This window comes from Girardinichthys multiradiatus, chromosome 14, assembly GCF_021462225.1.
Source record: "Girardinichthys multiradiatus isolate DD_20200921_A chromosome 14, DD_fGirMul_XY1, whole genome shotgun sequence".
Classification (NCBI taxonomy): domain Eukaryota; kingdom Metazoa; phylum Chordata; class Actinopteri; order Cyprinodontiformes; family Goodeidae; genus Girardinichthys; species Girardinichthys multiradiatus.
In genome coordinates this window covers 6,448,734-6,473,321 of record NC_061807.1, presented here as the reverse complement: position 1 = coordinate 6,473,321, position 24,588 = coordinate 6,448,734, and the positions used below count along the sequence as shown (strand labels likewise).

Below are 24,588 nucleotides of genomic sequence, written 5' to 3'. Positions count from 1 at the left end.
GGTCCCGGATAAGCGGAAGACGACGAACGAACGAAGAAAAACTTTTTATCCAATTTGAATAAATAACTGAATCTGACTGAACTGTTGGATGGATGATAGATGGACGGACGGATTGATTGAATAAATGGTAATTTCATGCCTTAATTCATAGCATGTAAAAACTGCAACCTTCAGTTGGAGCTGTGAGGATGCTATAAAACGCAGGATGTTCAGTACGGTGGAGGATCTATGATGCTGTGGGCCTGTTTCCCTTCCACACACCCTGGTATCCTTGTTAGTGTACATGTCAACATGAACTCTTTGAAATACCAGATATGGTTCTTGAGAATCCAGAGAGAATGTACACAGAATGACCAAAGATCCTTTTGACTAGATGGTCCAACCTGGTGAAAAGTTCTAGGAGAAGACTAAATGTTGTCCTGTTGGATCATAAGTTCGGATCGGGTCTCTTGTCTCTGAAAGAAAGAATGAAGCCACACCAGGAGTTTGATGTCAGAACCTTTAGCAGAAACACTTCCCCTCAGAGAGCGTCTGAAGGGTCCCTAAAGAGCAGAGAGCCAAGTCAGAAAGCTTCAGGCTGAGGAGATGATCTAAAGCTCTTGGTGTGAGTGTTCACATTGAGGTGTTTCCAGGTGTTTCTCCAGACCCAGAGCTCTGAATGATCATGTGACCTGTTGGACTACACATCAGGAAGTTCAGGTTTAATATCTCAGGCTGAGGAGAGTCTGTTTCATGTCCTGCTGCCGGACTGAGGACACAGGAAGACCTCATCCCTCTGTGAGGTCATCATTGAAGTCAAGCAGGATAGTGGGGATGAAGATGTCTCGGTCCAGCCTCAGCTGGTCCAGCTCCAGGTCATCATCCATGATGCCGTTCTCGGCCAGCGTCTTCCTCATGTCCAGGATCTGTCCCTGGTGCTTCCAGGTGTAGCCGCGGGCGTGGCTGTTGAAGCGTAGGAACCGCTGAAGGATTTCCTCCAGAGTCTCCTCAGAGCACACCTGAGGAACCAGCAGGGATTCTGTGAGGCAGGAACATCTCAGAACATGGTCAAGAACCTGTGGATAATGCAGGAGGTAGTAGAAGTATCCAACAGTGAACCCCATTCTAACGCTTCCTTTGGACTCCATTACCCAGAGTGCACCAAGTGGGAGGTTCTCACCTCCAGCAGCTGCTCCTGGGACGTCAGCGTGTTGAGGATCCGGATCCACCTGGTCTTGGCCGACAGCAGCCCCACCTCGTATCTGCGGTCCTTCCACCACGGCTGCCCGATGTCACTGTCCCAGTCAGAGCAGGGACCGTTAGGGGGGACGTGCACAAAGCGCCCCCTGGGGGTGTAGTACCGCTCACAGCAGGTCAGAGGGTCCACAAACTTCAGGATCTAAAGAAACCAGAAACTATCTCAGGTCAGCTGATTTAACTGATGGTCCCAACAGGATTTAGGATCATTGTTTTATTCAAATATTTTTTATTTAGCTGGAGATTAAAACAGAACATCTGCAGTTAGACTCAGATGAAGTTGCAGGTGGACTCTGGTTCCTGATCAGGAGACTGTTGGAGACAACTGGTCTCCCTGGATTTTATTTAGGGGTCTCAGAGTGAAGGGGCCAAATACACGTTTCATCAAGAATTAATAGTACATTTTTATGGATGGGAGAACTTTCTTGGACCAACACTCACATCTTTGGTTTTGGGGTCAAACCAGCTGCTGATGTCTTTTCCTGCACACTCCATGATGGGCAGCAGCAGAACATCTCCTGCAGACAGACACACATCCATCACTCATGTCATCTGTATGATGCTCTTCAACAAACACCCTGCAGATTGGGATCCATCTGCAGATGATGACTACAGAGAGGAGCAGCATCTGATGCAATCATGGTGGAGATGAGATGGAGACCTCTCTGACCACCGTCTGTCCTCCTAGCTACCATATGAGGTAGATCTCTGCTACCAGCTTTTATTTCCAGAGCGTCTCTGCACATGGAGCTGAAATATACAGAAACCATCTGGTGCAACTAAACATTCACAGATCTTAACTCTCAGCTGCTCCTGAATCTATTCCAGACTGGAGATCAAAATGATCCGATTCTTTTGAACGAATCTTTACATTGAACCACAGGACTCAAGTCTTAGTTCTTAGAGCCATGCTTTGTTTTTTCTACTTTGCTTGTTTGAAATGCTACTTTTTCTGTTTAATTCAATCTTAAATTATATTTATTAATGAGGCGACTAAATATGGAAACAGAAAGGAGGAGTAGGTATGAGCAGACAGTGCCATGGTGTCATGGCGGCATGTTCGTTTTCATGGTGTCATGGCGGCATGTTCGTTTTCATGTTGTCATGATGGCATGTTCGTTTTCATGGTGTCATGACGGCATGTTCGTTTTCATGGTGTCATGATGGCATGTTCGTTTTCATGTTGTCATGAAGGCATGTTCGTTTTCATGGGGTCACGACAGCATGTTTGTTTTCATGGTGTCATGATGGCATGTTCGTTTTCATGGTGTCATGATGGCATGTTCGTTTTCATGGTGTCATGACGGCATGTTCGTTTTCATGGTGTCATGATGGCATGTTCGTTTTCATGTTGTCATGATGGCATGTTCGTTTTCATGGGGTCACGACAGCATGTTTGTTTTCATGGTGTCATGATGGCATGTTCGTTTTCATGGTGTCATGACGGCATGTTCGTTTTCATGGTGTCATGATGGCATGTTCGTTTTCATGTTGTCATGAAGGCATGTTCGTTTTCATGGGGTCACGACAGCATGTTTGTTTTCATGGTGTCATGATGGCATGTTCGTTTTCATGGTGTCATGATGGCATGTTCGTTTTCATGGTGTCATGACGGCATGTTCGTTTTCATGGTGTCATGATGGCATGTTCGTTTTCATGTTGTCATGATGGCATGTTCGTTTTCATGGGGTCACGACAGCATGTTTGTTTTCATGGTGTCATGATGGCATGTTCGTTTTCATGTTGTCATGATGGCATGTTCGTTTTCATGGTGTCATGATGGCATGTTCGTTTTCATGGGGTCATGGCGGCATGTTCGTTTTCATGGTGTCATGATGGCATGTTCGTTTTCATGGGGTCATGGCGGCATGTTCATTTTCATGGTGTCATGATGGCATGTTCGTTTTCATGGTGTCATGATGGCATGTTCGTTTTTATGGTGTCATGATGGCATGTTCGTTTTCATGGGGTCACGACAGCATGTTTGTTTTCATGGTGTCATGATGGCATGTTCGTTTTCATGGTGTCATGATGGCATGTCGTTTTCATGGTGTCATGATGGCATGTTCGTTTTCATGGTGTCATGATGGCATGTTCGTTTTCATGGGGTCATGATGGCATGTTCGTTTTCATGGTGTCATGATGGCATGTCGTTTTCATGGTGTCATGATGGCATGTTCGTTTTCATGGTGTCATGATGGCATGTCGTTTTCATGGTGTCATGATGGCATGTTCGTTTTCATGGTGTCATGATGGCATGTTTGTTTTCATGGTGTCATGATGGCATGTTCGTTTTCATGGTGTCATGATGGCATGTCGTTTTCATGGTGTCATGATGGCATGTTCGTTTTCATGTTGTCATGATGGCATGTTCGTTTTCATGGTGTCATGATGGCATGTTCGTTTTCATGGGGTCATGGCGGCATGTTCGTTTTCATGGTGTCATGATGGCATGTTTGTTTTCATGGGGTCATGACAGCTTGTTTGTTTTCATGGTGTCATGATGGCATGTCGTTTTCATGGTGTCATGATGGCATGTTCGTTTTCATGGTGTCCTGGCGGCATGTTCGTTTTCATGGTGTCATGGCGGCAAGTTCGTTTTCATGTTGTCATGATGGCATGTTCGTTTTCATGGTGTCATGATGGCATGTTCGTTTTCATGGTGTCATGATGGCATGTTCGTTTTCATGGTGTCATGATGGCATGTTCGTTTTCATGGGGTCATGGCGGCATGTTCGTTTTCATGGTGTCATGATGGCATGTTTGTTTTCATGGTGTCATGACGGCATGTCGTTTTCATGGTGTCATGATGGCATGTTCGTTTTCATGGTGTCATGGCGGCATGTTCGTTTTCATGGTGTCATGGCGGCATGTTCGTTTTCATGTTGTCATGATGGCATGGTCGTTTTCATGTTGTCATAATGGCATGTTTGTTTTCATGGTGTCATGGCGGCATGTTCGTTTTCATGTTGTCATGAAGGCATGTTCGTTTTCATGGTGTCATGACGGCATGTTTGTTTTCATGGTGTCATGGCGGCATGTTCGTTTTCATGTTGTCATGATGGCATGGTCGTTTTCATGTTGTCATGATGGCATGTTCGTTTTCATGGTGTCATGGCGGCATGTTTGTTTTCATGTTGTCATGAAGGCATGTTCGTTTTCATGGTGTCATGACGGCATGTTCGTTTTCATGGTGTCATGGCGGCATGTTCGTTTTCATGTTGTCATGATGGCATGTTCGTTTTCATGGGGTCATGACAGCATGTTCGTTTTCATGGTGTCATGGCGGCATGTTCGTTTTCATGTTGTCATGATGGCATGTTCGTTTTCATGGTGTCATGATGGCATGTCGTTTTCATGGTGTCATGATGGCATGTTCGTTTTCATGGTGTCATGGCGGCATGTTCGTTTTCATGTTGTCATGATGGCATGTTCGTTTTCATGGTGTCATGATGGCATGTCGTTTTCATGGTGTCATGATGGCATGTTCGTTTTCATGGTGTCATGGCGGCATGTTTGTTTTCATGTTGTCATGAAGGCATGTTCGTTTTCATGGTGTCATGACGGCATGTTCGTTTTCATGTTGTCATGATGGCATGTTCGTTTTCATGGTGTCATGATGGCATGTTGTTTTCATTGTGTCATGATGGCATGTTCGTTTTCATGGTGTCATGGCGGCATGTTTGTTTTCATGTTGTCATGAAGGCATGTTCGTTTTCATGGTGTCATGACGGCATGTTCGTTTTCATGTTGTCATGACGGCATGTTCGTTTTCATGGTGTCATGACGGCATGTTTGTTTTCATGTTGTCATGAAGGCATGTTCGTTTTCATGGTGTCATGACGGCATGTTCGTTTTCATGTTGTCATGACGGCATGTTCGTTTTCATGGTGTCATGACAGCATGTTCGTTTTCATGGTGTCATGGCGGCATGTTCGTTTTCATGTTGTCATGATGGCATGTTCGTTTTCATGGTGTCATGGCGGCATGTTCGTTTTCATGTTGTCATGACGGCATGTTCGTTTTCATGGTGTCATGATGGCATGTTCGTTTTCATGGTGTCATGATGGCATGTTCGTTTTCATGGGGTCATGGCGGCATGTTCGTTTTCATGGTGTCATGATGGCATGTCGTTTTCATGGTGTCATGATGGCATGTTCGTTTTCATGGTGTCATGGCGGCATGTTCGTTTTCATGGTGTCATGGCGGCATGTTCGTTTTCATGTTGTCATGATGGCATGGTCGTTTTCATGTTGTCATGACGGCATGATTGTTTTCATGGTGTCATGACAGCATGTTCGTTTTCATGGTGTCATGATGGCATGTCGTTTTCATGGTGTCATGACGGCATGATTGTTTTCATGGTGTCATGACAGCATATTCGTTTTCATGGGGTCATGACAGCATGTTCGTTTTCATGGTGTCATGACGGCATGTTCGTTTTCATGGTGTCATGATGGCATGTCGTTTTCATGGTGTCATGACGGCATGATTGTTTTCATGGTGTCATGACAGCATATTCGTTTTCATGGTGTCATGACGGCATGATTGTTTTCATGGTGTCATGACGGCATGTTCGTTTTTTTCATGTTGTCATGATTGTTTTCATGGTGTCATGATGGCATGTTCGTTTTCATGGTGTCATGATGGCATGTCGTTTTCATGGTGTCATGACGGCATGATTGTTTTCATGGTGTCATGACAGCATGTTCGTTTTCATGGTGTCATGACAGCATGTTCGTTTTCATGGTGTCATGACGGCATGTTCGTTTTCATGGTGTCATGATGGCATGTCGTTTTCATGGTGTCATGACAGCATGATTGTTTTCATGGTGTCATGATGGCATGTCGTTTTCATGGTGTCATGATGGCATGTTCGTTTTCATGGTGTCATGGCGGCATGTTCGTTTTCATGGTGTCATGGCGGCATGTTCGTTTTCATGTTGTCATGATGGCATGGTCGTTTTCATGTTGTCATAATGGCATGTTTGTTTTCATGGTGTCATGGCGGCATGTTCGTTTTCATGTTGTCATGAAGGCATGTTCGTTTTCATGGTGTCATGACGGCATGTTTGTTTTCATGGTGTCATGGCGGCATGTTCGTTTTCATGTTGTCATGATGGCATGGTCGTTTTCATGTTGTCATGATGGCATGTTCGTTTTCATGGTGTCATGGCGGCATGTTCGTTTTCATGTTGTCATGAAGGCATGTTCGTTTACATGGTGTCATGACGGCATGTTCGTTTTCATGGTGTCATGACGGCATGATTGTTTTCATGGTGTCATGACAGCATGTTCGTTTTCATGGTGTCATGATGGCATGTCGTTTTCATGGTGTCATGACGGCATGATTGTTTTCATGGTGTCATGACAGCATATTCGTTTTCATGGGGTCATGACAGCATGTTCGTTTTCATGGTGTCATGACGGCATGTTCGTTTTCATGGTGTCATGATGGCATGTCGTTTTCATGGTGTCATGACGGCATGATTGTTTTCATGGTGTCATGACAGCATATTCGTTTTCATGGTGTCATGACGGCATGATTGTTTTCATGTTGTCATGACGGCATGTTCATTTTTTTCATGTTGTCATGATTGTTTTCATGGTGTCATGACGGCATGTTCGTTTTCATGGTGTCATGATGGCATGTCGTTTTCATGGTGTCATGACGGCATGATTGTTTTCATGGTGTCATGACAGCATATTCGTTTTCATGGGGTCATGACAGCATGTTCGTTTTCATGGTGTCATGACGGCATGTTCGTTTTCATGGTGTCATGACGGCATGATTGTTTTTATGGTGTCATGACGGCATGATTGTTTTCATGGTGTCATGACGGCATGTTCGTTTTCATGTTGTCATGGCGGCATGATTGTTTTTATGGGGTCATGACAGCATATTCGTTTTCATGGTGTCATGATGGCATGTCGTTTTCATGGTGTCATGATGGCATGTTCGTTTTCATGTTGTCATGATGGCATGTTCGTTTTCATGGTGTCATGATGGCATGTTCGTTTTCATGGTGTCATGACGGCATGTTCGTTTTCATGGTGTCATGATGGCATGTTTGTTTTCATGGTGTCATGATGGCATGTCGTTTTCATGGTGTCATGATGGCATGTTCGTTTTCATGGTGTCATGGCGGCATGTTCGTTTTCATGGTGTCATGGCGGCATGTTCGTTTTCATGTTGTCATGATGGCATGGTCGTTTTCATGTTGTCATAATGGCATGTTTGTTTTCATGGTGTCATGGCGGCATGTTCGTTTTCATGTTGTCATGAAGGCATGTTCGTTTTCATGGTGTCATGACGGCATGTTTGTTTTCATGGTGTCATGGCGGCATGTTCGTTTTCATGTTGTCATGAAGGCATGTTCGTTTACATGGTGTCATGATGGCATGTTCGTTTTCATGGTGTCATGATGGCATGTTCGTTTTCATGGTGTCATGATGGCATGTTCGTTTTCATGGGGTCATGGCGGCATGTTCGTTTTCATGGTGTCATGATGGCATGTTTGTTTTCATGGTGTCATGACGGCATGTCGTTTTCATGGTGTCATGATGGCATGTTCGTTTTCATGGTGTCATGGCGGCATGTTCGTTTTCATGGTGTCATGGCGGCATGTTCGTTTTCATGTTGTCATGATGGCATGGTCGTTTTCATGTTGTCATAATGGCATGTTTGTTTTCATGGTGTCATGGCGGCATGTTCGTTTTCATGTTGTCATGAAGGCATGTTCGTTTTCATGGTGTCATGACGGCATGTTTGTTTTCATGGTGTCATGGCGGCATGTTCGTTTTCATGTTGTCATGATGGCATGGTCGTTTTCATGTTGTCATGATGGCATGTTCGTTTTCATGGTGTCATGGCGGCATGTTTGTTTTCATGTTGTCATGAAGGCATGTTCGTTTTCATGGTGTCATGACGGCATGTTCGTTTTCATGGTGTCATGGCGGCATGTTCGTTTTCATGTTGTCATGATGGCATGTTCGTTTTCATGGGGTCATGACAGCATGTTCGTTTTCATGGTGTCATGGCGGCATGTTCGTTTTCATGTTGTCATGATGGCATGTTCGTTTTCATGGTGTCATGATGGCATGTCGTTTTCATGGTGTCATGATGGCATGTTCGTTTTCATGGTGTCATGGCGGCATGTTCGTTTTCATGTTGTCATGATGGCATGTTCGTTTTCATGGTGTCATGATGGCATGTCGTTTTCATGGTGTCATGATGGCATGTTCGTTTTCATGGTGTCATGGCGGCATGTTTGTTTTCATGTTGTCATGAAGGCATGTTCGTTTTCATGGTGTCATGACGGCATGTTCGTTTTCATGTTGTCATGATGGCATGTTCGTTTTCATGGTGTCATGATGGCATGTTGTTTTCATTGTGTCATGATGGCATGTTCGTTTTCATGGTGTCATGGCGGCATGTTTGTTTTCATGTTGTCATGAAGGCATGTTCGTTTTCATGGTGTCATGACGGCATGTTCGTTTTCATGTTGTCATGACGGCATGTTCGTTTTCATGGTGTCATGACGGCATGTTCGTTTTCATGTTGTCATGAAGGCATGTTCGTTTTCATGGTGTCATGACGGCATGTTCGTTTTCATGTTGTCATGACGGCATGTTCGTTTTCATGGTGTCATGACAGCATGTTCGTTTTCATGGTGTCATGGCGGCATGTTCGTTTTCATGTTGTCATGATGGCATGTTCGTTTTCATGGTGTCATGGCGGCATGTTCGTTTTCATGTTGTCATGACGGCATGTTCGTTTTCATGGTGTCATGATGGCATGTTCGTTTTCATGGTGTCATGATGGCATGTTCGTTTTCATGGTGTCATGGCGGCATGTTCGTTTTCATGGTGTCATGATGGCATGTCGTTTTCATGGTGTCATGATGGCATGTTCGTTTTCATGGTGTCATGGCGGCATGTTCGTTTTCATGGTGTCATGGCGGCATGTTCGTTTTCATGTTGTCATGATGGCATGGTCGTTTTCATGTTGTCATGACGGCATGATTGTTTTCATGGTGTCATGACAGCATGTTCGTTTTCATGGTGTCATGATGGCATGTCGTTTTCATGGTGTCATGACGGCATGATTGTTTTCATGGTGTCATGACAGCATATTCGTTTTCATGGGGTCATGACAGCATGTTCGTTTTCATGGTGTCATGACGGCATGTTCGTTTTCATGGTGTCATGATGGCATGTCGTTTTCATGGTGTCATGACGGCATGATTGTTTTCATGGTGTCATGACAGCATATTCGTTTTCATGGTGTCATGACGGCATGATTGTTTTCATGGTGTCATGACGGCATGTTCGTTTTTTTCATGTTGTCATGATTGTTTTCATGGTGTCATGATGGCATGTTCGTTTTCATGGTGTCATGATGGCATGTCGTTTTCATGGTGTCATGACGGCATGATTGTTTTCATGGTGTCATGACAGCATATTCGTTTTCATGGGGTCATGACAGCATGTTCGTTTTCATGGTGTCATGACGGCATGTTCGTTTTCATGGTGTCATGATGGCATGTCGTTTTCATGGTGTCATGACAGCATGATTGTTTTCATGGTGTCATGATGGCATGTCGTTTTCATGGTGTCATGATGGCATGTTCGTTTTCATGGTGTCATGGCGGCATGTTCGTTTTCATGGTGTCATGGCGGCATGTTCGTTTTCATGTTGTCATGATGGCATGGTCGTTTTCATGTTGTCATAATGGCATGTTTGTTTTCATGGTGTCATGGCGGCATGTTCGTTTTCATGTTGTCATGAAGGCATGTTCGTTTTCATGGTGTCATGACGGCATGTTTGTTTTCATGGTGTCATGGCGGCATGTTCGTTTTCATGTTGTCATGATGGCATGGTCGTTTTCATGTTGTCATGATGGCATGTTCGTTTTCATGGTGTCATGGCGGCATGTTCGTTTTCATGTTGTCATGAAGGCATGTTCGTTTACATGGTGTCATGACGGCATGTTCGTTTTCATGGTGTCATGACGGCATGATTGTTTTCATGGTGTCATGACAGCATGTTCGTTTTCATGGTGTCATGATGGCATGTCGTTTTCATGGTGTCATGACGGCATGATTGTTTTCATGGTGTCATGACAGCATATTCGTTTTCATGGGGTCATGACAGCATGTTCGTTTTCATGGTGTCATGACGGCATGTTCGTTTTCATGGTGTCATGATGGCATGTCGTTTTCATGGTGTCATGACGGCATGATTGTTTTCATGGTGTCATGACAGCATATTCGTTTTCATGGTGTCATGACGGCATGATTGTTTTCATGTTGTCATGACGGCATGTTCATTTTTTTCATGTTGTCATGATTGTTTTCATGGTGTCATGACGGCATGTTCGTTTTCATGGTGTCATGATGGCATGTCGTTTTCATGGTGTCATGACGGCATGATTGTTTTCATGGTGTCATGACAGCATATTCGTTTTCATGGGGTCATGACAGCATGTTCGTTTTCATGGTGTCATGACGGCATGTTCGTTTTCATGGTGTCATGACGGCATGATTGTTTTTATGGTGTCATGACGGCATGATTGTTTTCATGGTGTCATGACGGCATGTTCGTTTTCATGTTGTCATGGCGGCATGATTGTTTTTATGGGGTCATGACAGCATATTCGTTTTCATGGTGTCATGATGGCATGTCGTTTTCATGGTGTCATGATGGCATGTTCGTTTTCATGTTGTCATGATGGCATGTTCGTTTTCATGGTGTCATGATGGCATGTTCGTTTTCATGGGGTCATGGCGGCATGTTCGTTTTCATGGTGTCATGATGGCATGTTTGTTTTCATGGTGTCATGATGGCATGTCGTTTTCATGGTGTCATGATGGCATGTTCGTTTTCATGGTGTCATGGCGGCATGTTCGTTTTCATGGTGTCATGGCGGCATGTTCGTTTTCATGTTGTCATGATGGCATGGTCGTTTTCATGTTGTCATAATGGCATGTTTGTTTTCATGGTGTCATGGCGGCATGTTCGTTTTCATGTTGTCATGAAGGCATGTTCGTTTTCATGGTGTCATGACGGCATGTTTGTTTTCATGGTGTCATGGCGGCATGTTCGTTTTCATGTTGTCATGAAGGCATGTTCGTTTACATGGTGTCATGACGGCATGTTCGTTTTCATGGTGTCATGACGGCATGATTGTTTTCATGGTGTCATGACAGCATGTTCGTTTTCATGGTGTCCTGGCGGCATGTTCGTTTTCATGGTGTCATGGCGGCAAGTTCGTTTTCATGTTGTCATGATGGCATGTTCGTTTTCATGGTGTCATGATGGCATGTTCGTTTTCATGGTGTCCTGGCGGCATGTTCGTTTTCATGGTGTCATGGCGGCAAGTTCGTTTTCATGTTGTCATGATGGCATGTTCGTTTTCATGGTGTCATGATGGCATGTTCGTTTTCATGGTGTCATGATGGCATGTTCGTTTTCATGGTGTCATGATGGCATGTTCGTTTTCATGGGGTCATGGCGGCATGTTCGTTTTCATGGTGTCATGATGGCATGTTTGTTTTCATGGTGTCATGATGGCATGTCGTTTTCATGGTGTCATGATGGCATGTTCGTTTTCATGGTGTCATGGCGGCATGTTCGTTTTCATGGTGTCATGGCGGCATGTTCGTTTTCATGTTGTCATGATGGCATGGTCGTTTTCATGTTGTCATAATGGCATGTTTGTTTTCATGGTGTCATGGCGGCATGTTCGTTTTCATGTTGTCATGAAGGCATGTTCGTTTTCATGGTGTCATGACGGCATGTTTGTTTTCATGGTGTCATGGCGGCATGTTCGTTTTCATGTTGTCATGATGGAATGGTCGTTTTCATGTTGTCATGATGGCATGTTCGTTTTCATGGTGTCATGGCGGCATGTTTGTTTTCATGTTGTCATGAAGGCATGTTCGTTTTCATGGTGTCATGACGGCATGTTCGTTTTCATGGTGTCATGGCGGCATGTTCGTTTTCATGTTGTCATGATGGCATGTTCGTTTTCATGGGGTCATGACAGCATGTTCGTTTTCATGGTGTCATGGCGGCATGTTCGTTTTCATGTTGTCATGATGGCATGTTCGTTTTCATGGTGTCATGATGGCATGTCGTTTTCATGGTGTCATGATGGCATGTTCGTTTTCATGGTGTCATGGCGGCATGTTCGTTTTCATGTTGTCATGATGGCATGTTCGTTTTCATGGTGTCATGATGGCATGTTGTTTTCATTGTGTCATGATGGCATGTTCGTTTTCATGGTGTCATGGCGGCATGTTTGTTTTCATGTTGTCATGAAGGCATGTTCGTTTTCATGGTGTCATGACGGCATGTTCGTTTTCATGTTGTCATGACGGCATGTTCGTTTTCATGTTGTCATGACGGCATGTTCGTTTTCATGGTGTCATGACGGCATGTTTGTTTTCATGTTGTCATGAAGGCATGTTCGTTTTCATGGTGTCATGACGGCATGTTCGTTTTCATGTTGTCATGACGGCATGTTCGTTTTCATGGTGTCATGACAGCATGTTCGTTTTCATGGTGTCATGGCGGCATGTTCGTTTTCATGTTGTCATGACGGCATGTTCGTTTTCATGGTGTCATGGCGGCATGTTCGTTTTCATGTTGTCATGACGGCATGTTCGTTTTCATGGTGTCATGATGGCATGTTCGTTTTCATGGTGTCATGATGGCATGTTCGTTTTCATGGGGTCATGGCGGCATGTTCGTTTTCATGGTGTCATGATGGCATGTTGTTTTCATGGTGTCATGATGGCATGTTCGTTTTCATGGTGTCATGGCGGCATGTTCGTTTTCATGGTGTCATGGCGGCATGTTCGTTTTCATGTTGTCATGATGGCATGGTCGTTTTCATGTTGTCATGACGGCAAGATTGTTTTCATGGTGTCATGACAGCATGTTCGTTTTCATGGTGTCATGATGGCATGTCGTTTTCATGGTGTCATGACGGCATGATTGTTTTCATGGTGTCATGACAGCATATTCGTTTTCATGGGGTCATGACAGCATGTTCGTTTTCATGGTGTCATGACGGCATGTTCGTTTTCATGGTGTCATGATGGCATGTCGTTTTCATGGTGTCATGACGGCATGATTGTTTTCATGGTGTCATGACAGCATATTCGTTTTCATGGTGTCATGACGGCATGATTGTTTTCATGGTGTCATGACGGCATGTTCGTTTTTTTCATGTTGTCATGATTGTTTTCATGGTGTCATGATGGCATGTTCGTTTTCATGGTGTCATGATGGCATGTCGTTTTCATGGTGTCATGACGGCATGATTGTTTTCATGGTGTCATGACAGCATATTCGTTTTCATGGGGTCATGACAGCATGTTCGTTTTCATGGTGTCATGACGGCATGTTCGTTTTCATGGTGTCATGATGGCATGTCGTTTTCATGGTGTCATGACAGCATGATTGTTTTCATGGTGTCATGACAGCATATTCGTTTTCATGGTGTCATGACGGCATGATTGTTTTTATGGTGTCATGACGGGATGATTGTTTTCATGGTGTCATGACGGCATGTTCGTTTTCATGTTGTCATGGCGGCATGATTGTTTTTATGGGGTCATGACAGCATATTCGTTTTCATGGTGTCATGATGGCATGTCGTTTTCATGGTGTCATGATGGCATGTTCGTTTTCATGTTGTAATGATGGCATGTTCGTTTTCATGGTGTCATGATGGCATGTTCGTTTTCATGGGGTCATGGCGGCATGTTCGTTTTCATGGTGTCATGATGGCATGTTTGTTTTCATGGTGTCATGATGGCATGTCGTTTTCATGGTGTCATGATGGCATGTTCGTTTTCATGGTGTCATGGCGGCATGTTCGTTTTCATGGTGTCATGGCGGCATGTTCGTTTTCATGTTGTCATGATGGCATGGTCGTTTTCATGGTGTCATGATGGCATGTTGTTTTCATGGTGTCATGATGGCATGTTCGTTTTCATGGTGTCATGGCGGCATGTTCGTTTTCATGGTGTCATGGCGGCATGTTCGTTTTCATGTTGTCATGATGGCATGGTCGTTTTCATGTTGTCATGACGGCATGATTGTTTTCATGGTGTCATGACAGCATGATTGTTTTCATGGTGTCATGACAGCATGTTCGTTTTCATGGTGTCATGATGGCATGTCGTTTTCATGGTGTCATGACGGCATGTTCGTTTTTTTCATGTTGTCATGATTGTTTTCATGGTGTCATGATGGCATGTTCGTTTTCATGGTGTCATGATGGCATGTCGTTTTCATGGTGTCATGACGGCATGATTGTTTTCATGGTGTCATGACAGCATATTCGTTTTCATGGGGTCATGACAGCATGTCCGTTTTCATGGTGTCATGACGGCATGTTCGTTTTCATGGTGTCATGATGGCATGTCGTTTTCATGGTGTCATGACAGCATGATTGTTTTCATGGTGTCATGACAGCATATTCGTTTTCATGGTGTCATGACGGCATGATTGTTTTTATGGTGTCATGACGGCATGATTGTTTTCATGGTGTCATGACGGCATGTTCGTTTTCATGTTGTCATGGCGGCATGATTGTTTTTATGGGGTCATGACAGCATATTCGTTTTCATGGTGTCATGATGGCATGTCGTTTTCATGGTGTCATGATGGCATGTTCGTTTTCATGTTGTCATGATGGCATGTTCGTTTTCATGGTGTCATGATGGCATGTTCGTTTTCATGGGGTCATGGCGGCATGTTCGTTTTCATGGTGTCATGATGGCATGTTTGTTTTCATGGTGTCATGATGGCATGTCGTTTTCATGGTGTCATGATGGCATGTTCGTTTTCATGGTGTCATGGCGGCATGTTCGTTTTCATGGTGTCATGGCGGCATGTTCGTTTTCATGTTGTCATGATGGCATGGTCGTTTTCATGTTGTCATAATGGCATGTTTGTTTTCATGGTGTCATGTCGGCATTTTCGTTTTCATGTTGTCATGAAGGCATGTTCGTTTTCATGGTGTCATGACGGCATGTTTGTTTTCATGGTGTCATGGCGGCATGTTCGTTTTCATGTTGTCATGATGGCATGGTCGTTTTCATGTTGTCATGATGGCATGTTCGTTTTCATGGTGTCATGGCGGCATGTTCGTTTTCATGTTGTCATGAAGGCATGTTCGTTTACATGGTGTCATGACGGCATGTTCGTTTTCATGGTGTCATGACGGCATGATTGTTTTCATGGTGTCATGACAGCATGTTCGTTTTCATGGTGTCATGATGGCATGTCGTTTTCATGGTGTCATGACGGCATGATTGTTTTCATGGTGTCATGACAGCATATTCGTTTTCATGGGGTCATGACAGCATGTTCGTTTTCATGGTGTCATGACGGCATGTTCGTTTTCATGGTGTCATGATGGCATGTCGTTTTCATGGTGTCATGACGGCATGATTGTTTTCATGGTGTCATGACAGCATATTCGTTTTCATGGTGTCATGACGGCATGATTGTTTTCATGGTGTCATGACGGCATGTTCATTTTTTTCATGTTGTCATGATTGTTTTCATGGTGTCATGACGGCATGTTCGTTTTCATGTTGTCATGATGGCATGTCGTTTTCATGGTGTCATGACGGCATGATTGTTTTCATGGTGTCATGACAGCATATTCGTTTTCATGGGGTCATGACAGCATGTTCGTTTTCATGGTGTCATGACGGCATGTTCGTTTTCATGGTGTCATGACGGCATGATTGTTTTTATGGTGTCATGACGGCATGATTGTTTTCATGGTGTCATGACGGCATGTTCGTTTTCATGTTGTCATGATGGCATGTTCGTTTTCATGGTGTCATGATGGCATGTTCGTTTTCATGGGGTCATGGCGGCATGTTCGTTTTCATGGTGTCATGATGGCATGTTTGTTTTCATGGTGTCATGATGGCATGTCGTTTTCATGGTGTCATGATGGCATGTTCGTTTTCATGGTGTCATGGCGGCATGTTCGTTTTCATGGTGTCATGGCGGCATGTTCGTTTTCATGTTGTCATGATGGCATGGTCGTTTTCATGTTGTCATAATGGCATGTTTGTTTTCATGGTGTCATGGCGGCATGTTCGTTTTCATGTTGTCATGAAGGCATGTTCGTTTTCATGGTGTCATGACGGCATGTTTGTTTTCATGGTGTCATGGCGGCATGTTCGTTTTCATGTTGTCATGATGGCATGGTCGTTTTCATGTTGTCATGATGGCATGTTCGTTTTCATGGTGTCATGGCGGCATGTTCGTTTTCATGTTGTCATGAAGGCATGTTCGTTTACATGGTGTCATGACGGCATGTTCGTTTTCATGGTGTCATGACGGCATGATTGTTTTCATGGTGTCATGACAGCATGTTCGTTTTCATGGTGTCATGATGGCATGTCGTTTTCATGGTGTCATGACGGCATGATTGTTTTCATGGTGTCATGACAGCATATTCGTTTTCATGGGGTCATGACAGCATGTTCGTTTTCATGGTGTCATGACGGCATGTTCGTTTTCATGGTGTCATGATGGCATGTCGTTTTCATGGTGTCATGACGGCATGATTGTTTTCATGGTGTCATGACAGCATATTCGTTTTCATGGTGTCATGACGGCATGATTGTTTTCATGGTGTCATGACGGCATGTTCATTTTTTTCATGTTGTCATGATTGTTTTCATGGTGTCATGACGGCATGTTCGTTTTCATGGTGTAATGATGGCATGTCGTTTTCATGGTGTCATGACGGCATGATTGTTTTCATGGTGTCATGACAGCATATTCGTTTTCATGGGGTCATGACAGCATGTTCGTTTTCATGGTGTCATGACGGCATGTTCGTTTTCATGGTGTCATGACGGCATGATTGTTTTTATGGTGTCATGACGGCATGATTGTTTTCATGGTGTCATGACGGCATGTTCGTTTTCATGTTGTCATGGCGGCATGATTGTTTTTATGGGGTCATGACAGCATATTCGTTTTCATGGTGTCATGATGGCATGTCGTTTTCATGGTGTCATGATGGCATGTTCGTTTTCATGTTGTCATGATGGCATGTTCGTTTTCATGGTGTCATGATGGCATGTTCGTTTTCATGGTGTCATGGCGGCATGTTCGTTTTCATGGTGTCATGATGGCATGTTTGTTTTCATGGTGTCATGATGGCATGTCGTTTTCATGGTGTCATGATGGCATGTTCGTTTTCATGGTGTCATGGCGGCATGTTCGTTTTCATGGTGTCATGGCGGCATGTTCGTTTTCATGTTGTCATGATGGCATGGTCGTTTTCATGTTGTCATGACGGCATGTTTGTTTTCATGGTGTCATGGCGGCATGTTCGTTTTCATGTTGTCATGAAGGCATGTTCGTTTACATGGTGTCATGACGGCATGTTCGTTTTTTTCATGTTGTCATGATTGTTTTCATGGTGTCATGACGGCATGTTCGTTTTCGTGGGGTCATGAAGGCATGTTCGTTTTCATGGTGTCATGAAGGCATGTTCGTTTTCATGGTGTCATGACGGCATGTTTGTTTTCATGGTGTCATGGCGGCATGTTCGTTTTCATGTTGTCATGAAGGCATGTTCGTTTTCATGGTGTCATGACGGCATGTTTGTTTTCATGGTGTCATGGCGGCATGTTCGTTTTCATGTTGTCATGAAGGCATGTTCGTTTACATGGTGTCATGACGGCATGTTCGTTTTCATGGTGTCATGACGGCATGATTGTTTTCATGGTGTCATGACAGCATGTTCGTTTTCATGGTGTCATGATGGCATGTCGTTTTCATGGTGTCATGACGGCATGATTGTTTTCATGGTGTCATGACAGCATATTCGTTTTCATGTTGTCATGATGGCATGGTCGTTTTCATGTTGTCATAATGGCATGTTTGTTTTCATGGTGTCATGGCGGCATGTTCGTTTTCATGTTGTCATGAAGGCATGTTCGTTTTCATGGTGTCATGACGGCATGTTTGTTTTCATGGTGTCATGGCGGCATGTTCGTTTTCATGTTGTCATGAAGGCATGTTCGTTTACATGGTGTCATGACGGCATGTTCGTTTTCATGGTGTCATGACGGCATGATTGTTTTCATGGTGTCATGACAGCATGTTCGTTTTCATGGTGTCATGATGGCATGTCGTTTTCATGGTGTCATGACGGCATGATTGTTTTCATGGTGTCATGACAGCATATTCGTTTTCATGGGGTCATGACAGCATGTTCGTTTTCATGGTGTCATGACGGCATGTTCGTTTTCATGGTGTCATGATGGCATGTCGTTTTCATGGTGTCATGACAGCATGATTGTTTTCATGGTGTCATGACAGCATATTCGTTTTCATGGTGTCATGACGGCATGATTGTTTTCATGGTGTCATGACGGCATGTTCATTTTTTTCATGTTGTCATGATTGTTTTCATGGTGTCATGACGGCATGTTCGTTTTCATGGTGTCATGATGGCATGTCGTTTTCATGGTGTCATGACGGCATGATTGTTTTCATGGTGTCATGACAGCATATTCGTTTTCATGGGGTCATGACAGCATGTTCGTTTTCATGGTGTCATGACGGCATGTTCGTTTTCATGGTGTCATGATGGCATGTCGTTTTCATGGTGTCATGACAGCATGATTGTTTTCATGGTGTCATGACAGCATATTCGTTTTCATGGTGTCATGACGGCATGATTGTTTTTATGGTGTCATGACGGCATGATTGTTTTCATGGTGTCATGACGGCATGTTCGTTTTCATGTTGTCATGGCGGCATGATTGTTTTTATGGGGTCATGACAGCATATTCGTTTTCATGGTGTCATGATGGCATGTCGTTTTCATGGTGTCATGACGGCATGATTGTTTTCATGGTGTCATGACAGCATATTCGTTTTCATGGGGTCATGACAGCATGTTCGTTTTCATGGTGTCATGACGGCATGTTCGTTTTCATGGTGTCATGATGGCATGTCGTTTTCATGGTGTCATGACGGCATGATTGTTTTCATGGTGTCATGACAGCATATTCGTTTTCATGGTGTCATGACGGCATGATTGTTTTCATGGTGTCATGATGGCATGTTCGTTTTTTTCATGTTGTCATGATTGTTTTCATGGTGTCATGACGGCATGTATGTTTTCATGGGGTCATGACGGCATGTTCGTTTTTTTCATGTTGTCATGATTGTTTTCATAGTGTCATGACGGCATGTTCGTTTTCGTGGGGTCATGACGGCATGATCGTTTTCATGGTGTCTTGACGGCATGTTTGTTTTCATGGGGTCATGACAGCATGTTTGTTTTCATGGTGTCATGACGGCATGTTTGTTTTTATGGTGTCATGACGGCATGTTTGTTTTCATGGTGTCATGACGGCATGTTCGTTTTCATGGTGTCATGACAGCATGATTGTTTTCATGGTGTCATGACGGCATGATTGTTTTCATGGTGTCATGACGGCATGATTGTTTTCATGGTGTCATGACGGCATGATTGTTTTCATGGTGTCATGACAGCATGTTTGTTTTCATGGTGTCATGACGGCATGTTCGTTTTTTTCATGTTGTCATGATTGTTTTCATGGTGTCATGACGGCATGTTCGTTTTCGTGGGGTCATGACGGCATGATCGTTTTCATGGTGTCATGACGGCATGTTCGTTTTCATGGTGTCATGACGGCATGATTGTTTTCATGGTGTCATGACAGCATATTCGTTTTCGTGGGGTCATGACGGCATGATCGTTTTCATGGTGTCATGACGGCATGTATGTTTTCATGGGGTCATGACGGCATGTTCGTTTTTTTCATGTTGTCATGATTGTTTTCATAGTGTCATGACGGCATGTTCGTTTTCGTGGGGTCATGACGGCATGATCGTTTTCATGGTGTCTTGACGGCATGTTTGTTTTCATGGGGTCATGACAGCATGTTTGTTTTCATGGTGTCATGACGGCATGTTTGTTTTTATGGTGTCATGACGGCATGTTTGTTTTCATGGTGTCATGACGGCATGTTTGTTTTCATGGTGTCATGACAGCATGATTGTTTTCATGGTGTCATGACGGCATGATTGTTTTCATGGTGTCATGACGGCATGATTGTTTTCATGGTGTCATGATGGCATGTTTGTTTTCATGGTGTCATGACGGCATGTTCGTTTTTTTCATGTTGTCATGATTGTTTTCATGGTGTCATGACGGCATGATCGTTTTCATGGTGTCATGACGGCATGTTTGTTTTCATGGGGTCATGACAGCATGTTCGTTTTCATGGTGTCATGACGGCATGTTCGTTTTCATGGTGTCATGATGGCATGTCGTTTTCATGGTGTCATGATGGCATGTCGTTTTCATGGTGTCATGACGGCATGATTGTTTTCATGGTGTCATGACAGCATATTCGTTTTCATGGTGTCATGGCGGCATGTTCGTTTTCATGGTGTCATGATGGCATGTTTGTTTTTATGGTGTCATGACGGCATGTTTGTTTTCATGGTGTCATGACGGCATGTTCGTTTTCATGGTGTCATGACGGCATGATTGTTTTCATGGTGTCATGACAGCATGTTTGTTTTCATGGTGTCATGACGGCATGTTCGTTTTTTTCATGTTGTCATGATTGTTTTCATGGTGTCATGACGGCATGTTCGTTTTCGTGGGGTCATGACGGCATGATCGTTTTCATGGTGTCATGACGGCATGTTTGTTTTCATGGTGTCATGACAGCATGTTTGTTTTCATGTTGTCATGACGGCATGTTCGTTTTCATGGTGTCATGACGGCATGATTGTTTTCATGGTGTCATGACAGCATATTCGTTTTCGTGGGGTCATGACGGCATGATCGTTTTCATGGTGTCATGACGGCATGTATGTTTTCATGGGGTCATGACGGCATGTTCGTTTTTTTCATGTTGTCATGATTGTTTTCATAGTGTCATGACGGCATGTTCGTTTTCGTGGGGTCATGACGGCATGATCGTTTTCATGGTGTCTTGACGGCATGTTTGTTTTCATGGGGTCATGACAGCATGTTTGTTTTCATGGTGTCATGACGGCATGTTTGTTTTTATGGTGTCATGACGGCATGTTTGTTTTCATGGTGTCATGACGGCATGTTTGTTTTCATGGTGTCATGACAGCATGATTGTTTTCATGGTGTCATGACGGCATGATTGTTTTCATGGTGTCATGACGGCATGATTGTTTTCATGGTGTCATGATGGCATGTTTGTTTTCATGGTGTCATGACGGCATGTTCGTTTTTTTCATGTTGTCATGATTGTTTTCATGGTGTCATGACGGCATGATCGTTTTCATGGTGTCATGACGGCATGTTTGTTTTCATGGGGTCATGACAGCATGTTCGTTTTCATGGTGTCATGACGGCATGTTCGTTTTCATGGTGTCATGATGGCATGTCGTTTTCATGGTGTCATGATGGCATGTCGTTTTCATGGTGTCATGACGGCATGATTGTTTTCATGGTGTCATGACAGCATATTCGTTTTCATGGTGTCATGGCGGCATGTTCGTTTTCATGGTGTCATGATGGCATGTCGTTTTCATGGTGTCATGACGGCATGATTGTTTTCATGGTGTCATGACAGCATATTCGTTTTCATGGGGTCACGACAGCATGTTCGTTTTCATGGTGTCATGACGGCATGTTCGTTTTCATGGTGTCATGATGGCATGTCGTTTTCATGGTGTCATGACGGCATGATTGTTTTCATGGTGTCATGACAGCATATTCGTTTTCATGGTGTCATGACGGCATGTCGTTTTCATGGTGTCATGACGGCATGATTGTTTTCATGGTGTCATGACAGCATATTAGTTTTCATGGTGTCATGACGGCATGTTCGTTTTCATGGTGTCATGATGGCATGTCGTTTTCATGGTGTCATGACGGCATGATTGTTTTCATGGTGTCATGACAGCATATTCGTTTTCATGGTGTCATGACGGCATGATTGTTTTCATGGTGTCATGACGGCATGTTCGTTTTTTTCATGTTGTCATGATTGTTTTCATGGTGTCATGACGGCATGTTCGTTTTCGTGGGGTCATGACGGCATGATCGTTTTCATGGTGTCATGACAGCATGTATGTTTTCATGGGGTCATGACGGCATGATTGTTTTCATGGGGTCATGACGGCATGATTGTTTTCATGGTGTCATGACAGCATATTCGTTTTCATGGTGTCATGACGGCATGATTGTTTTCATGGTGTCATGACGGCATGTTCGTTTTTTTCATGTTGTCATGATTGTTTTCATAGTGTCATGACGGCATGTTCGTTTTCGTGGGGTCATGACGGCATGATCGTTTTCATGGTGTCTTGACGGCATGTTTGTTTTCATGGGGTCATGACAGCATGTTCGTTTTCATGGTGTCATGACGGCATGTTCGTTTTCATGTTGTCATGACGGCATGATTGTTTTCATGGTGTCATGACGGCATGTTCGTTTTCATGGTGTCATGACGGCATATTCGTTTTCATGTTGTCATGACGGCATGATTGTTTTCATGGTGTCATGACGGCATGTTCGTTTTCATGTTGTCATGGCGGCATGATTGTTTTTATGGGGTCATGACAGCATATTTGTTTTCATGGTGTCATGACAGCATGTTTGTTTTCATGTTGTCATGACGGCATGTTCGTTTTCATGGTGTCATGGCGACAGACACATTAGTGGCCCTGCGATCGACCCAGACTGCATGCAACGGGAGAGAGGACACATTGAGCTCCTTCCTCAAGAAGTCTGGACACTTGATTTGGTTCATGTTTCCAGTGAAGTGTTGTTCACCATTAGTGTGTTGCCATAGTATGCTGCAGGAGGAGATTTTAGTTTCTGCCAAAGCAGCTCAAGTTCACGCTTTTCTATTTGTTACATTTTGCTCTTTGTTTTCTTTCTATATTACATTTTATTTTATTTTATTACATAAATTTGTAGTGAAGAACTTCATGGATATTGAAAATACTGTTTTGCACCTTTTAAATAAAAATATAAATCTTAATACAGATGAATAAACATAAACTTGACCCACACATGACAGACAGGTATTTTAATATATTTAAGACTTAGGGATAAAACGGCTTGTTCTTCTAAATGTGTGCATTTTCAGAAATGGGTCATTTGAATGGCTCTGTTAAATGAACGGATCCAGAAGATTCGGTTCTCTCTGAAGAGAGTCCAATCAGTATTCCGGACTGTTGGTTTGATAGGCCGGAAAATCCCTTTCAAAATAAAAGCTTTTAGGAGAAACTCCTTTAGGTCCACATTGAGCAGGTATTAATGGCGCCGTTGTAACATTCTGGTAGAACCTCCAATGATCCAATTGAGTTAACATTACAATGTTTTCAGGATAATATTTAGTTACCCAAACATCTTCAGCATGAAGCTCTGATTCTAACATCTTATGATCAGAAATATGTTTCTTGATTTCACTGCAGACAGAAGATAACCTGGAGGCTTCTAGGTGTTACTGTTGCATCCTGGTTCGTTTAGACTCAGCTCTGACTGGGCCTGAAGTTTAACCAGAACATCACAGCAGAACCTGCGGTCTCACCTCACCTTGGTACCGGCTCATCAGCGGGCTCAGGTCGCACACTCTGCCCAGGAAGGACACCCACAGGTCTGCTGAGGTGCAGTGAGAGGCCACTTCAGAGGGGGTGAAGTAGCGGGGCCGCTCCATCATCTGTGGGGGTTAAACCGGGATAAAACAGGGAGCTGAGGCAGGTTTCAAATGTCAGGAACAAGGTCTGCTTTCAACGGGTCAGTTAGTTGTTATGTTGCTATAACAACTAGGTTTGTTTACCTTCCTGGCTGAATGATTGGCTGAAAACTGAGGGGGCTGCTGGGAGTTGTATTCAAACACCCGAACACAAACTTCTGGTCCCTTTAAAGGAATAACTTTGTGAACAGGTCACCACATGAAAACAATCTGAACTACATCTGAAGATGGTTATTATGAAATTATATTTTTATGGTGCAACAACTAACTAAACAGCAGAGACACCGTTTCTACTAAATCCATTAACAGCACTGAGCATCAGCAGATTTCTGGTTCCTCAGCAGCTTCACAGCTAAATCAAATAAAAGGAAAATATAAAGTTCAAGTAGAATACATAAAAACCAGATCAGATACATCCATACCTCAGAGTCCAAAGTCCTTTATTCAGCATTTCATTTGGAAATTAAGACCCAAAGTCCTGAAGGAAACAAAGGCAGCGGTGATATGAGGAGCAATGTCATCTGCTGGTGTTGCTCCAAGGTCCAAGATCAGAGCAGC

At 43.6% G+C, this 24,588-nt stretch overlaps 1 protein-coding gene across 2 annotated transcripts; it reads right to left on the bottom strand.

Moving 5' to 3' along the window:
* Positions 1-485: 485 nt before the first annotated feature.
* On the bottom strand, positions 486-24,105 carry LOC124880768 (cytochrome b5 domain-containing protein 1). Of its 2 annotated transcripts, none has more exons than XM_047386109.1 (4): positions 23,871-24,105; positions 1,678-1,754; positions 1,160-1,378; positions 486-1,055 (listed from the first exon to the last, which is right to left on the bottom strand). In XM_047386109.1, exons 1-4 carry the CDS (start codon positions 23,992-23,994, stop codon positions 768-770), a joined length of 708 nt encoding a protein of 235 aa, XP_047242065.1. In that variant the 5' UTR covers positions 23,995-24,105; the 3' UTR covers positions 486-767. The 2 variants fall into 2 exon arrangements, with proteins under 2 accessions (XP_047242065.1, XP_047242066.1); XM_047386110.1 differs by having other exon boundaries at positions 486-998; positions 23,871-24,100.
* Positions 24,106-24,588: the final 483 nt, after the last annotated feature.